Source organism: Desmodus rotundus, chromosome 2 (assembly GCF_022682495.2).
Source record: "Desmodus rotundus isolate HL8 chromosome 2, HLdesRot8A.1, whole genome shotgun sequence".
NCBI classification, from domain to species: Eukaryota; Metazoa; Chordata; class Mammalia; order Chiroptera; family Phyllostomidae; genus Desmodus; species Desmodus rotundus.
Genome location: NC_071388.1, coordinates 181,665,121 through 181,677,722, shown reverse-complemented (window position 1 = coordinate 181,677,722; position 12,602 = coordinate 181,665,121). Strand labels below are relative to the sequence as shown.

At 38.4% G+C, this 12,602-nt stretch overlaps 2 protein-coding genes across 7 annotated transcripts in view; one reads left to right on the top strand and one right to left on the bottom strand.

Annotated features, from left to right (window-relative positions):
- FLACC1 (flagellum associated containing coiled-coil domains 1) overlaps nt 1-10,314 on the top strand; it is a 31,364-nt gene extending 21,050 nt beyond the window's left edge. For both annotated transcript variants that reach the window (XM_024564299.3, XM_045198400.2), the window contains 6 exons: nt 352-451; nt 2,076-2,179; nt 5,086-5,148; nt 8,425-8,514; nt 8,632-8,741; nt 9,397-10,314. In XM_024564299.3, the coding sequence (XP_024420067.2) occupies nt 352-451; nt 2,076-2,179; nt 5,086-5,148; nt 8,425-8,514; nt 8,632-8,741; nt 9,397-9,523 (594 nt within the window). In that variant the 3' untranslated portion in view covers nt 9,524-10,314. The remainder of the gene's footprint in view (nt 1-351; nt 452-2,075; nt 2,180-5,085; nt 5,149-8,424; nt 8,515-8,631; nt 8,742-9,396) is intronic.
- Nucleotides 10,315-10,450: 136 nt separating this feature from the next.
- CASP8 (caspase 8) overlaps nt 10,451-12,602 on the bottom strand; it is a 37,670-nt gene continuing 35,518 nt past the window's right edge. For all 5 annotated transcript variants that reach the window (XM_053918936.2, XM_045198398.3, XM_024563951.4 and 2 more), the window contains one exon: nt 10,451-11,854. In XM_053918936.2, the coding sequence (XP_053774911.1) occupies nt 11,719-11,854 (136 nt within the window). In that variant the 3' untranslated portion in view covers nt 10,451-11,718. The remainder of the gene's footprint in view (nt 11,855-12,602) is intronic.

The following is a 12,602-nucleotide window of genomic DNA, read 5'->3' as shown; positions in this document are numbered from 1 at the left end:
TTTTAAATGTTCAAATTAACTTATAGGAATTCCCCTTGTTTCTTCATGTGCTATTTATGAGTGATTCATGCATAATTCAGAGGGAGTTGACATGTGAATCCTCAGCATGGGGAACCCTACCTGTTTTGAAGGAAGCCCAGTCCCAGTGGCCAAATACCATGCAGTCTGACTCTGAGGCTTCTCTGTCTCTCAGAGGGCTGGGCTGGAATTAACTTTCACCAGTCACCCATACAGGGCCCTGTGCTGCCCCTTCCACCCCAGCAAGGGTCCCAGGTGAAGGAGGCTACAAAAGGCCCAGTGCTATGCCCTTTTCGGGGGCCTTTTCTTCATGATTCCTTTGTGCCTCCACAGGACAGCATTTATGATGAAATGGAAGATAAGTGGTCAAGGAAGAAGGCAGAATGGGAGAAGAATGAGAAGTTGGAGCGGGAAAAGATCCTGCTACAGCAAAGTGAGTACTTCTCACTTCTTGATGATAAGTGCACAAAAAAACTGCCATTAAGCTTAGTCTTGACTCAAGGAAAGCAGCCACGGTATAGACTCCTGGATGGTAGGTGCCTGGAGTTCTCAAGAAAGTGACAACAAGAATGGAGTGTTTTATGAAGTTCGGCCACCTGAGGTTCTAAGCCCACACCTTCCACAATTCACCAATTCCAAGTTTGGCCATAATAAGCTGGAACAGGCTTTGGGACATCTGTAAGAATGTGGACTTTGTATCTAGATACAGGTTGGTCCAAAAGTTCCAGAAAACAAGTTCTTAAATTAGGTTTTAAATATTCAGTTGTTGGAGGAGAGGCAATACAAACTATTGTACTGAATTGTATTCTATATTCCCACCCACCCCTAAGTGAGCGATGTTTGGTACATATATATGGATATAAATATATGTTAAATTGAGATATAATTGACTATAACATTGTATAAGTTTAAAGTGTGTAATATATTGATTTGATACATTTATATATTGCTATATATTTATAATATTTCCAACACTGAGCACAGAGTTGGGATCACACAGAGTGCTCTGTAGGTGAGCCCCTACTCAACTGAGCATCTTCATAAATGGAAAAGGAAGAGAGGAATTTGTGGAGACTCTCTTCCCTAGCCTAGAGGTAGTTGAGGTAGGAGTGGAGCCTCTATAAACCTATTCCATATCCTACCCCAACCTAATTCATATCAAACTTAGTTGATTTTAACAAATTACTCATTTAAATACAGATACTCCCTGGGAAAGTTAATTCTTAAGGCCATTCCTACCCCAGTAGGGATGCTGGACTGTTAGAAGTTAGCATGAAGACCCAGAGTTAAGGCTGGGAATGAAATGTAGAGCTGCTCCTATTTGAGGCTTTGCCTAGAATCCTGGTGTAGTGTACCCCAGGTCACCTCCCAAACTCCTAGCTACTCATATTACACTCATTCCATGTTGTCAAAGTCCAAGTAAAGATGTGACAACCAGTTTTGGAAGACCAGGCTTAGGCTGCTCAGAGAGCAGCTCAGTCCAGGCTTTCCTGTGAGGCCAGGAGTTGACTTCTCATCCATTCCCAGCACCGTAACACTGAAGAAGAAATTTGTGTTAGACTCTCATCCCTTGTTCCTCCTGTTCGGTGTTGATTGGGTCTCTGCTGATGAGTTCCTTTGCTCCTACCCGCCCTGCCCCCCACAAACCCCACCAAACCATTTTAAGCCTACCTCTACCCAGAGCTAAGTACAGACTAAATTTTGTTGCTGGAAAAGTCACAGAGCTGTACTTTAAGATAAGATATTCAAGAAAGCATAGTGGTTACTTCAACAGACAGAATAAACAAAATAATAAGCAACAGGTCTAAAATAAACTACACAAAAAGAACAAGACACATTAAGGTAAATCCCACATCGCTGATGTGATTGAGATCCACCACCATGTTGGCCTCACTCCCAAGTGTCTCCAGGTGTGCATCAGCCTGAACACTAGGCTGAAAGCACTTCAGGTTTGACCCAGTCTGGACTTTCTATTATCTGTAGATATGCTGGTTCTCTCTCTGCGTCTGTTTTCCCCCACATTTACACCTCTATGTGACTTCCTCTCACCTCCACAGAAAATAAGATGACAAAAAAGTTTGAGCTAGAGTCAGAAGAAGAAAAGAAGAAAATAAGTGATTCCTACAGTGCTGTCTTTGAGAACTTCAATCGAGAGAAGGAGGTAACTCAGCCCAAAGCCCATCCGTGGTTTGATGTGCAGTGTTGGTGGAACATCTGGTTCCTAGGTGTGCCCCGTGATTAGGCAAGCTGTGGTCTGTCTGGGAATATTTCGCCTTTCCCAGCTTCCCTAGAAAATAAGCAAGTAGATTGACAGTCTTGCTGTCCTTTATCTAGATAGCCATACCACAGGGTTATTGGAGTGAAAATTATAATTAACAAGAAATAATAGAATGGGAAACACAGAAGCTGAAATTCCCTATTTTGCCAAAATCCTAGTTGCTGAATGTCCTTTTCATTCTTGACTGTGGCTGAAGAGAAAGGGTATTGTTGCAAATTAAACTAAGCAAATTTGGTCATCTACAACTCTTAGTAAATAAGGGTAGCTACCTAAAAGTTAGAAGTGTGAGGGTTAGCTATCACTGCAGCCTTGACACTGACAGCAGGTTATAATGAAAGCAGATCTCAGACCACAGATCTCAGACATGTGGGCATTTCCTACCCAAACATGCGTTTGCCAGCAGGTCCAAGCAGTTATATCACAGTTCTCCGAGTTATTGGGTGCATGAAAGATTCATCATAGGTGTATGTGACAGTATTACAGAAGAAGGTTCCAGCGATTACTCTGTAACCATTGTAGTCAGCATCAGGCAACCAGAGCTCCTCCTCAGCAGGGCACAGAACCATTTGGGAGTCAAGTCTTAGACCCCATTCCTAAGTGTACAAGCTACAGGCTTGTTACATTATTGTACCCACTTCATGCAAAGTGGAGAGTGTCTCTAAAATATGTTAGATATCTTGAATATTCCATTTTTAAGAGCCCATTTTGAACCACCATGCTAATTGAAAAGCCACTAATTTCACCAATAAAAGCCCATGTATGGCATTCACTATATTACTGAGCAAAACAATAATGAGGAGATGGGACATGCTCTGCAATAGTGCTTCTGGGGTCTAGAGAGCTCAGCTGTCTGAACAAGTAGTAGCAGTTCCTGTTAGTGGGAAGATTTAACATCGATGCGTATCTCCTCTTCCTGTAGTGACACTGACCATGAATCTGTAAATGGGTGTTCTCTCTCTCTCTCATACATATGATTTACACTTCATTTTACACTTCAAATGCACAGATATTAAATGTACATTTTGATGAGTTTTGACAAATGTCTATATTCATGTAACCAACACCCAAATCAAGAAAGCTCTCTAGTGTTCCTTTCCAGTTAATCCCTGTCTCCCTCAAGACTTGCCCCAGGCCAACTGCTCTTTTGATTCCTACCACCAACGATTATTTTTTCTTATTTTAAACTTTATATACATGGAATCATACAGTATATGCTCTTTTGTGTATAGCTTCTTTATTCTCAATATAATGTCTGTAAAATTTATTCATTTGTTATTCATATCAGTTATTTCTTCCTTTTTATTGCTCAATGGTATTCCTTTATAGGAGTATCACACAATGCATTTACCATTTTCCTGTTGGGGGAGATTTTGTTTGTTTTCATTTGACTTTTATAAAGCTTCTACAAATATCCGGTACAAGTACTCTTGTAGACATATGCTTTCATTTCTCTTGTGTATACCTAGGGGTGCTATTACTGGGGTCTGGGGTAATTATAAGTTTAACTTTATGAGACATTACTAAGCTATTTTCAACAGCAGTTGTACCATTTCATTCTTGCATCTCAAATATATGAGAATTCCAGGTACTCCATATCATTGACAACAGCGGCATTGATAATCTTTTAATTTTGACCATTTCAATGGGTATGAAGTGGTATTTCATTACAGTTTTGGTTTCTCTAATGACTAAATATGTTGGACATTATTTATATGCCTATTGGACCATATATATGTCTTCTTTTATGAACTATTGGTTCACATCTTTTGCCATTTAAAAAAATGGGTTGTTTATGTTTTTATTATTGATATGTAGGAGTACTTTTTGTACTTTGGATACAATTTTTTTGTCAGATATATGTGTTCCAAATTCTGTCTCCCAACCTGCGGTTATAAATATTCTGTACAAGTACCTTTTCATTTTGCTCATCTTGTCTTTCAATGGGCAGAAGTTTTAAATTTTAATAACAGTCAACTTATCAATTTTTTCTTTTATGGTTACAACTTTTTGTGTCTTCTTAGGAAATTGTTACCTCTTCTAAGGACATGAAGATATCCTATTTTTTAATAAAGCTTTATAATTTTAGCTTTCATGATTCTATGATCCATTTTGAATAATTTTTGTATGTAAGGTAGAGGTCATAGATCATTTTTCTCCAGAATGATATCCAGTTGTTCCAGAGTGATTTGCTGGAAGAAACAAAACAAAACCCAACAACATTTATTTTTCTCCATTGAGTTGCCTTTGTGTCTTTGTTATATTTGGGAAGGGGTGGGGTGAACTCTCCATTCTATTCAACTATTTGTCCTTACTTAGGCCAACACCACATTGTCTTAATTACTGTAGTTTGAAATCAAGAAGAAAAATCTTCTAACTTTGCTCTTGTTTTTCAAGGTTATTTTGGCTTTTCTATATCCTTTGTATTTCTATGTAAATTTTAGAATTATCTTGTCAAGAAAGCCTGCTGGTATTTTGTCGGGAATTGCATTGAATATAAAGTTCAATTTTTGGAGAATTGTATATTTAACAGTATTAAATCTGTGTACAAACAAGAAAAGCCTTTGATGAAAATATTTTTTAAATATTTGTCAATGCACTAACGAACATGAGTGAGATTTCGATTATTTAAGATCAACATGTGATGCCATTAGTTTATAACAAGTGCTTCATGAAACCAATATCTAAACTTTGGTAAATACTATGTTTCTCAGTCCTATTCTTGTTTTCCTAGTTTTTGAAAGAAGTTCCAGAACCCCATTGCTGACCTTTCCAAATAAAATTATTTCTAGGAACTCTTGAAACAACATGAAAAGGATACCTTGCTATTAGATGAGCTAAAAAAGACCAAAGAGGTAAGCTTTCCCATTTTTTTCTGTGGAATTAGGATCTTATAAATACATCAGTAAAATTATATGAGGCCTGTGCAGAAGGTTTCCAGCCATGTAATATGAAAAATTGAGATATTTATTAAAGAAGATACAAGATACAAAAAACATTGTACACAGGACAATGATGCCTCAGTCTCCTTCAAAGTAGGCACCTTGGGACCTGACACAGTTCTCCCAGTAGCCATCAGCTGCCCTGTCATATTTTCCTGAATTACATCGATGGTCTAAAATGTCTTCCCTTTCAAAGGCGATTTTAGTTTGGAAAAAGTCACAGGGCGCCAAATCTGGGCTATAGTAGTACCAAGCCACCTGGGTGACATGATGTTTCACTAAAAAACTTTGCACAAGATGTGATGCATGAACAGGCATGTTGTCATGATGAAGCTGCCAATCACCAGTTGCCCATAGCTGTAGCCTTCTGAATCATCCATAGTTTTTGCAGAGGAATGTTCAAGCTTAAGGCAAAATTTGATGCAGGTTCATTGCTCTACTTGTTCAGTCATTTTGAATGCGACAGCCACACAGTACACATGCTCGCTCAAAGGTATCTACCACCCCCACTGACTAGTACAGTGAAGTTGCCATTGTTCACGCACCTGCATTCCAATCCACTCTCCTTGGCTGCCAGATTACTTTGATGTCATGCAAACCATTCTTGTTAAATTAACAATGACTGGACTTTTTCCGGACAGACCTCATATAATCTCAATCAATGAAATCAATGATAATTTTCCCAAAATTGGTAAAAAATAGCAAAGCTGAAGATGAGTTTGCTGGAATCAATAAGTTAGAAAGAACTTTAGAACTATCTGTAAAACAAAGCCATTTGGTATCTTTTTAGAGCATGATTTGAACACATATGTGAGCAATGTACTGTGTGATCTTCAATGTCAAATGTCTTCCATTTCTAGGATGGCTCAAACCACAAAAGGGTCTTAAATAGTAAAATGCCAGATTCTTTCCTTTAACCTCTGAAAAGTAGAATACTGCCCCCTTGGAACTCTGACTCCAATCCTCTCCTTAAAACTCTGAGTGTACCTTAGTCCCCAGCCTCCTCAAGGAACTTTCTCCTTCTGAGACTTCCATGTGGGAGACACCTAAAGGGAAACTGTTCAAACCCACAAAGTGCCTTGTGGTTCTTCTTTCACTGAGAATTTGATTTGGGTCCAGGATGGACATGTTTGGGAAATGATTAGCCATTATGAAAGCATGGAATGGTACCTTAGAATCCAGGCAGGGCTTCAGTATTGTTGGGCAAACAGACTGCAATGTCCTACAAAGTAAAGGAATGGGTTTGGGAGCAAGGTAGATCCAGTGTATTCTTATAACTGCTTTACTGATTCTCTCACTTGTGTCATTTCTGGATCTATTTCTGTGAATTGATTAGAAATATTTATGGTCATACTTTTTTTGCTTGTTTGCATGCCTAATAATTTTTAAATTGGATGCCAGCCATTGTGAAATTTACCTTGTTGGGCGCTGAATATTTTTGTATTCCTTTAAATATCATTAAGCCTTGTTTTGGAATTTAGTTAAGTTACTTGGAAACAGTTTGAATTTTTCAAGTTTTGGTTTTAAGCTTTGCTAGGCAGAATCACAGCAGTCTTTAGTCTAGGGCTAATTTGTCCCCACTGCTGAGATGATACCTTCCTGAGCAATCTACCCAATACTCTGTGTATTTAGAAGGGTGTCCTGTCCTGGCTAGTGGGGATGTGAACTATTTCCAGCCCTGTGTTGGTTCTAGGGACAGTTTCACCTACTCCGTGCTGGCAGCTCTTTCCCCCAACCTCATCCCGTTTGATTTGCTCCCCTCTACCATGCCACTCCAGTGGCACTGGACTTCTTGCTCTCTCTTTAACAGGCCAGGATGCTCCTACTTTGTAGTCTTTGCTGTTGATTTGCTCTCTACTTGGAACACTCTTTGCCAGATATCCACAGGGCTCCTTACCTCCTTCCAGTCTTCACTCAAATGCCACCTTCTCAGGGGCCACCAAACAACCTGCCTGAGATTTTCTTTTCCCTGTTTTATTTTTCCACAGAGACTTATAGCCATCTAACCTGATAAACCCATTGGGCAGGGATTTTTGTCTGTTCTCTTTACCACTAATCCCCAGTTTCTACAACACTGACTGGCACATTTTAGACATTCAGTAAATAGAAACTGATTCTTATAATGAATAAAAAAATGAAAAGATTGCAAAATGACATGCTTTGTACAATGCAGTTGTAGTAAATGAGGGTACTTTTCAAGTTTATGCACAGTGGGAGGGAGCTCATTACATGGGTAGAGCCGTAAGGTTGGGTAAGAGTTAAGTGAGGCTGACACCTGAAAGGTGAGCCCCATCTGGTTCATTGTTACAGTTTCTTCAGCATCTCTCTGAAGTAGATCCCACACTTATGCCTTCCCATCTCTTATACTGCGTCCTCCACCTGCATCCTTGGTTTAATTTATTATTGTAATTATTTTGTTTACTTTTATTTTTTTAAATATTTCCCTCTCTAGAATGTGTCCCCATAAGAGTAGGAATTATATTTATCTTCATCATAATATTCCTAGTGCCTAATATAGTAGTAAGGGTTTTTTTTCCCTAATTAACAGCCTATTTTTTAGAGCACTGTTAAGTTTACAGAAAAATTAAGCAGAAAGTACAGAGATTTCCCATATACTCCCCACCCCCACACAATTATTAATATCTTGCATTTGGTGTGGCTCATTTGTTATAGCTCATAAACTAATATTAATACATAATTTTTAACTAAAATTCATAGCTTAGATTAGGGTTCATTCTTTGTGTTGTACATTCTACAGGGTTTCTCTGATCTAAAAATCCTCTGTTCTGTACCTATACATCCTTTGCCACCCCTCCCAACCCCTGGTAGCCACTGATCTTTTTTTACCATTTCTATAGTTTTGCCTTTTCCAGAATGTCATATATTTGGGATCCATAGTCGATACTTAATTAATACTTATTTCATAAATGATGGTTGGTAGTTTTTGTGATAACTCATGTGAGCTCCAGTGAGGACTGGCTCTGGGGCAGTGGCAGTGAGGTTATAGAGGAGGGGATGCATAGATGGGTGAGACATAAAGAAGGGAGAATTCACAGGGCATAGTGACTGAATGGTGCAGGAGGAGGAGTAGCTAAAGTTAGTGCTTCCCATTCTAGATCAGGTACCCAAAGAAGAGAACAAATGGGTAGATACCATCATGATATCTCAAAACAATTTCTTCTTACACAGATCATAGAGGAAGAGTTGCTTGCACAAGCTAGTATCCTAGAATCACTTAACACAACCCTCTACCAAACCCAGATGGAACTCCAGAGAGAGGTGAGTCCTGGCTGGAATGGGGTTGGGAGTTCGTGGGAGGATCCCAGACTTCTGTGCAGCTCTGCCATACAGCTCTTGTTTGGGAAAGATAGCTATTAAAATGTACATGTCTTTCAGAAAGCTGCAGTGGGAAATCTGGAGAAAACACTCCAGACCAAGCTTGCCGAATCTGAAGAGAAGTTTAGACACACCATACAGCTCCTGACAGAGGAAAACATTCATCTGAGGTGTGAATGATGCACAAAAACATGACTCACTTATCTTTAGGAAGTGAGAGGGAGTTGGGATGAGGAAGAGGTGAAGGTGAACCCAGGCCCAGGCATTTTCAGGAGGAAGATATTCACTGTGAGCCTGGTCACACTATTTACCTGCTGTGGCAGAACAGTTCATTTGAAATGGTGCTGGGAATGTGTCTACACTCCTGTCCCTTACCTACATCTTAGTTTTTATACAAAATGACATGTGAGATTTATCTGAGAATCTCTAAGTGCATTCAGTTTTGTGACTAAAGGTTATTTTTAAATCCATCTCCCCTGAGGGTGTAGGGGTTTGGGTGTTAGTGGTCTACCCTTAGATGCAGCTGCATTTGCTTCCTGTGGAAATTATCTTCAAGTCAGAAATTATACTGCTACCTGAAGATGCATCTTAAATCACTGAACTAAATTTTGGTCAATACTTTGATAAAAGGAAGTTATTCATTGTGTTGACTTAGTAGAAAAATTCGTCATATGAGCATTTGGTCACCCAAATATATTTCACTAAAATCAAAGCCACTGCAAGTAATGAGTAAAACTGCCTCCAATGAAAGAATGAAACCACATTTCTCTCTCACACCCCTTTCTACCCTTAGAGCCTATAGTGATACATGTTCTTCCTTTATAGGCAAAAGATAATTGCCAAGAATGAAGAAATGTATGAAGAACAATCTGGAAGATCAACCTATATGACTATTTATGAGGATGATTCTGAGACTGTAGAAGATAGTGGCAACAAAAGACAAGAATTATGAGCAGAAAAGTTGTTCTCCATCATCGGAGATGGTAGGAATGCCGTCTCTGTAAGCCTAGAGGACTCATGTAAGGTTTTCTTGAGAAACACATATGATGAGTTTGGTTTGGGGTTGCCTTGATTCTACTTCTGTCTTTTCACCATTTGCTTTCCTCTGAGTGTTTGGGACTGTTTTGATTCTCATCTCAACAACATAGATTTTTCATGACTCTGCATTGTGAAAAGTGATGTTCTCTATACCTAGAGCTGAGCTTTCTCTGGGTGTACCATTTTCTCTTCCATTTTTACATATTTCTTTGTGAAGACACTGATCTAAAAATTTTCTTCCTATTAAATGTTGACCGTATTTTGGACTATACCTTTTGCCCCCCTGGAGCATCTAGCTAGCAAGAAAGAATTAATTGGTTTGATTCCAAAAAACCTTTCTTTTTTACATGTGTCCCCCACTCTCCTACCTCCCAATCATATTTCCTAATCTATGATTTAGGAAGAGTTTCTGATGATTCTCACCACCTCCTTCAAACCATTGCTAGAATTCAAGTGCCCACAGGGCAAGACACATACATAAGTGAAGTGGGCTGGACACGTGGAAAAACAGTCTCACAAACACACTGGTAGCTGGTGATTGGCAGCAGCTTCAATGGAGGAGATTGGGGTGTGGGGGGCAGTGAGAGAACTCATTCCCGTTGCTGCCATACAGGAGCATGGGGTCAGTGCGGTCAAATATTTTGATTTTTCAAAAGAAAGTATTCTGGTTTTTATGTGACATCTCCTAATTTTTAAATATGAACAACAACAATTTTTTAAAAAATACAACTATGTGATTCAACATTGGGAAGCTCAAGTAAAATAACTGATTTAGACATTTTCTACCTATGAGATGCCATCAGCTAAAAATAAAACAAGCAAAACAACATCCAAGGAGCAGTAAGATTAAATTACATTTTATTTAAAATATTTCAAACAAATTGAAGATATAAATTATAAATTTTAAAGCATGAAAGAAGCACAGCATTGCTAGCAAAAAAGAAAATCAAATATTACAGAAGTAAGCATATATTATAAGAGCAATAAGAAAAGTCTGGAAAGGGAGTTTGGAAAAAGAGTATGGCAGATTTGTAAAAAACATTTTTAATTTTAATGTAAGAATTTCTTACATTAAAGCCTTTAATATAAGAAATAATCTTCTCCAATTTGTATTTTAAAGCAACTTTCAATGGGGTTCAGGGAATGTTAATTATTTTGAATTAAAGTTACTTGAGAAACAGTTCATGCAAGGTAGACACTCTAATCCTGTCTCATTCCCCTGAAAGCTGGAAATAAATCTCCCCCGTGGAAAGCGCCCTGCCTGTGCACAGAGGGTGGGAGCCAGAGAAACCAATTAATTCTTTTTTACCAGAGATAGGAAGTATAGGGCCAAGAAGGCTTTACAGACAAAACTCGTTGCTTCTGTTCTGATTTACCTCCAGAAGCCCACACTTCTTTGTCTTGTAAATTCTTCACAAATTTATTGTTACACTGTCTATAAATAAAATCTGCCTGATTTAATCACTTCTTTGAGTCTTAATTTCTCTGCCATACCGTATGTATGAAAGTTAACTTAATTTTTCTTCTGTTAGTTTATCTTATGCAAATTTAATTAAAAGATAAACCAAAGAACCTGGATGAAAAAAAAGGAAAAGTCTTTTTTTTCCCCAGACTTGTAAAGTAGTGTGAAGGATGGCTTGGAAAGAGAGGGACTGAAAGTACAAAACAAAACAAAACAAAATACTTAACAATTTGAAGGGAATTAAATTCAATGACTATGGGTTGAAAGCAGATGAGAGTCGTATGAAATACATCTGCCACTGTTTTAGAACCATTGTGATGTTACTCTTCTTTTAAACTCACTGTACTTTTTGTATCTACTATAGTTTTTAAAAGCTTTTTTATCAAATTAAAAGTACAACTAAAATCATGACTATGGCTATAAACATCTAGCTATTGTTACAAAGCCAGATATTTAGGCTTGATTTGTATACCAACTAAATTGTCTTGAATCCCATTCTCTCCCCTTCCTGCCATCACAAAAAAAAGGGGAAAGAGGTAGCAACATTACGTTAAATTAAGCTAGTGTTATGCAAGTAAATAACAGCATAAAGTAGAAGCATAATAGCAGCATCTTAATAAAAAATTAAGCATAGTGTTTGTTATACATCAATTAAGAGGGAAGAAGAGTTTTTTTGTCAGAGTGAAAGTAGGCTGCGGCATCTGCTTTCCCATATTTTTCTTGTCATCTTTACTGCTCACTTCAAAGTTCACCTCTGTGAGGATGGTGAGAATATCATCACCCCTGAAAAACATAACATTGTGACCATCTGTTAGGAAAACAACTGGTAAACCCTTTTACCTGCTGTGCTTATGATGGTTACTGCTCTCAAAACATCAGCTGTTTGAAGTGGTAAGTTGCTAAACCAAGACCTACCAGAGCTTTTCAGATAAAGGAGTTGTCTCAGAGCTCAATAACTTATCTTTGATTTACTCAGGATCTCTAAAGACCATCAGAAACCTCAGTGTTAACGTCAGATTTAGTTTCTTCCCTTCCCAGTCTGTACCTCACTCTACTCCATGTACTATGTTACGGACATCCATAATCACCTCAGTGACCTGGAACATCCTCTGCCTCAACTTGGCATTGCTTCTGTGGGTTCATCTATGATGTAACCAAACTTCAGGCAAGTGAAAATCAAATGTTCCCTGCAGTCATCTCACCTCTTTCTCACCAACCTCTCTAATCAGTTTAATTGGGCAACCTATTTATCCACCTCTGCAAATAACCCCCAGAACCTTGCAGGATTCATGGTCTGAACCACAAAATGAAAACACAGTGTTGAAATCGTGGTTCACTCCTTTATCTGCCATGGAAAATTCTCACTCTTCATACACTTAAAACACAATGATCTATCGAACTAGACAGGGCCTGCAGAAGATTGCTTGCTCTCCGTCAGTTGTGTGTGCATTTGGGTGAACAGTAACACACAAAACCATCATTTAACTAAAGGAAACACAGGATATTTAAATGAGAAAAGGATTTTTCCCTA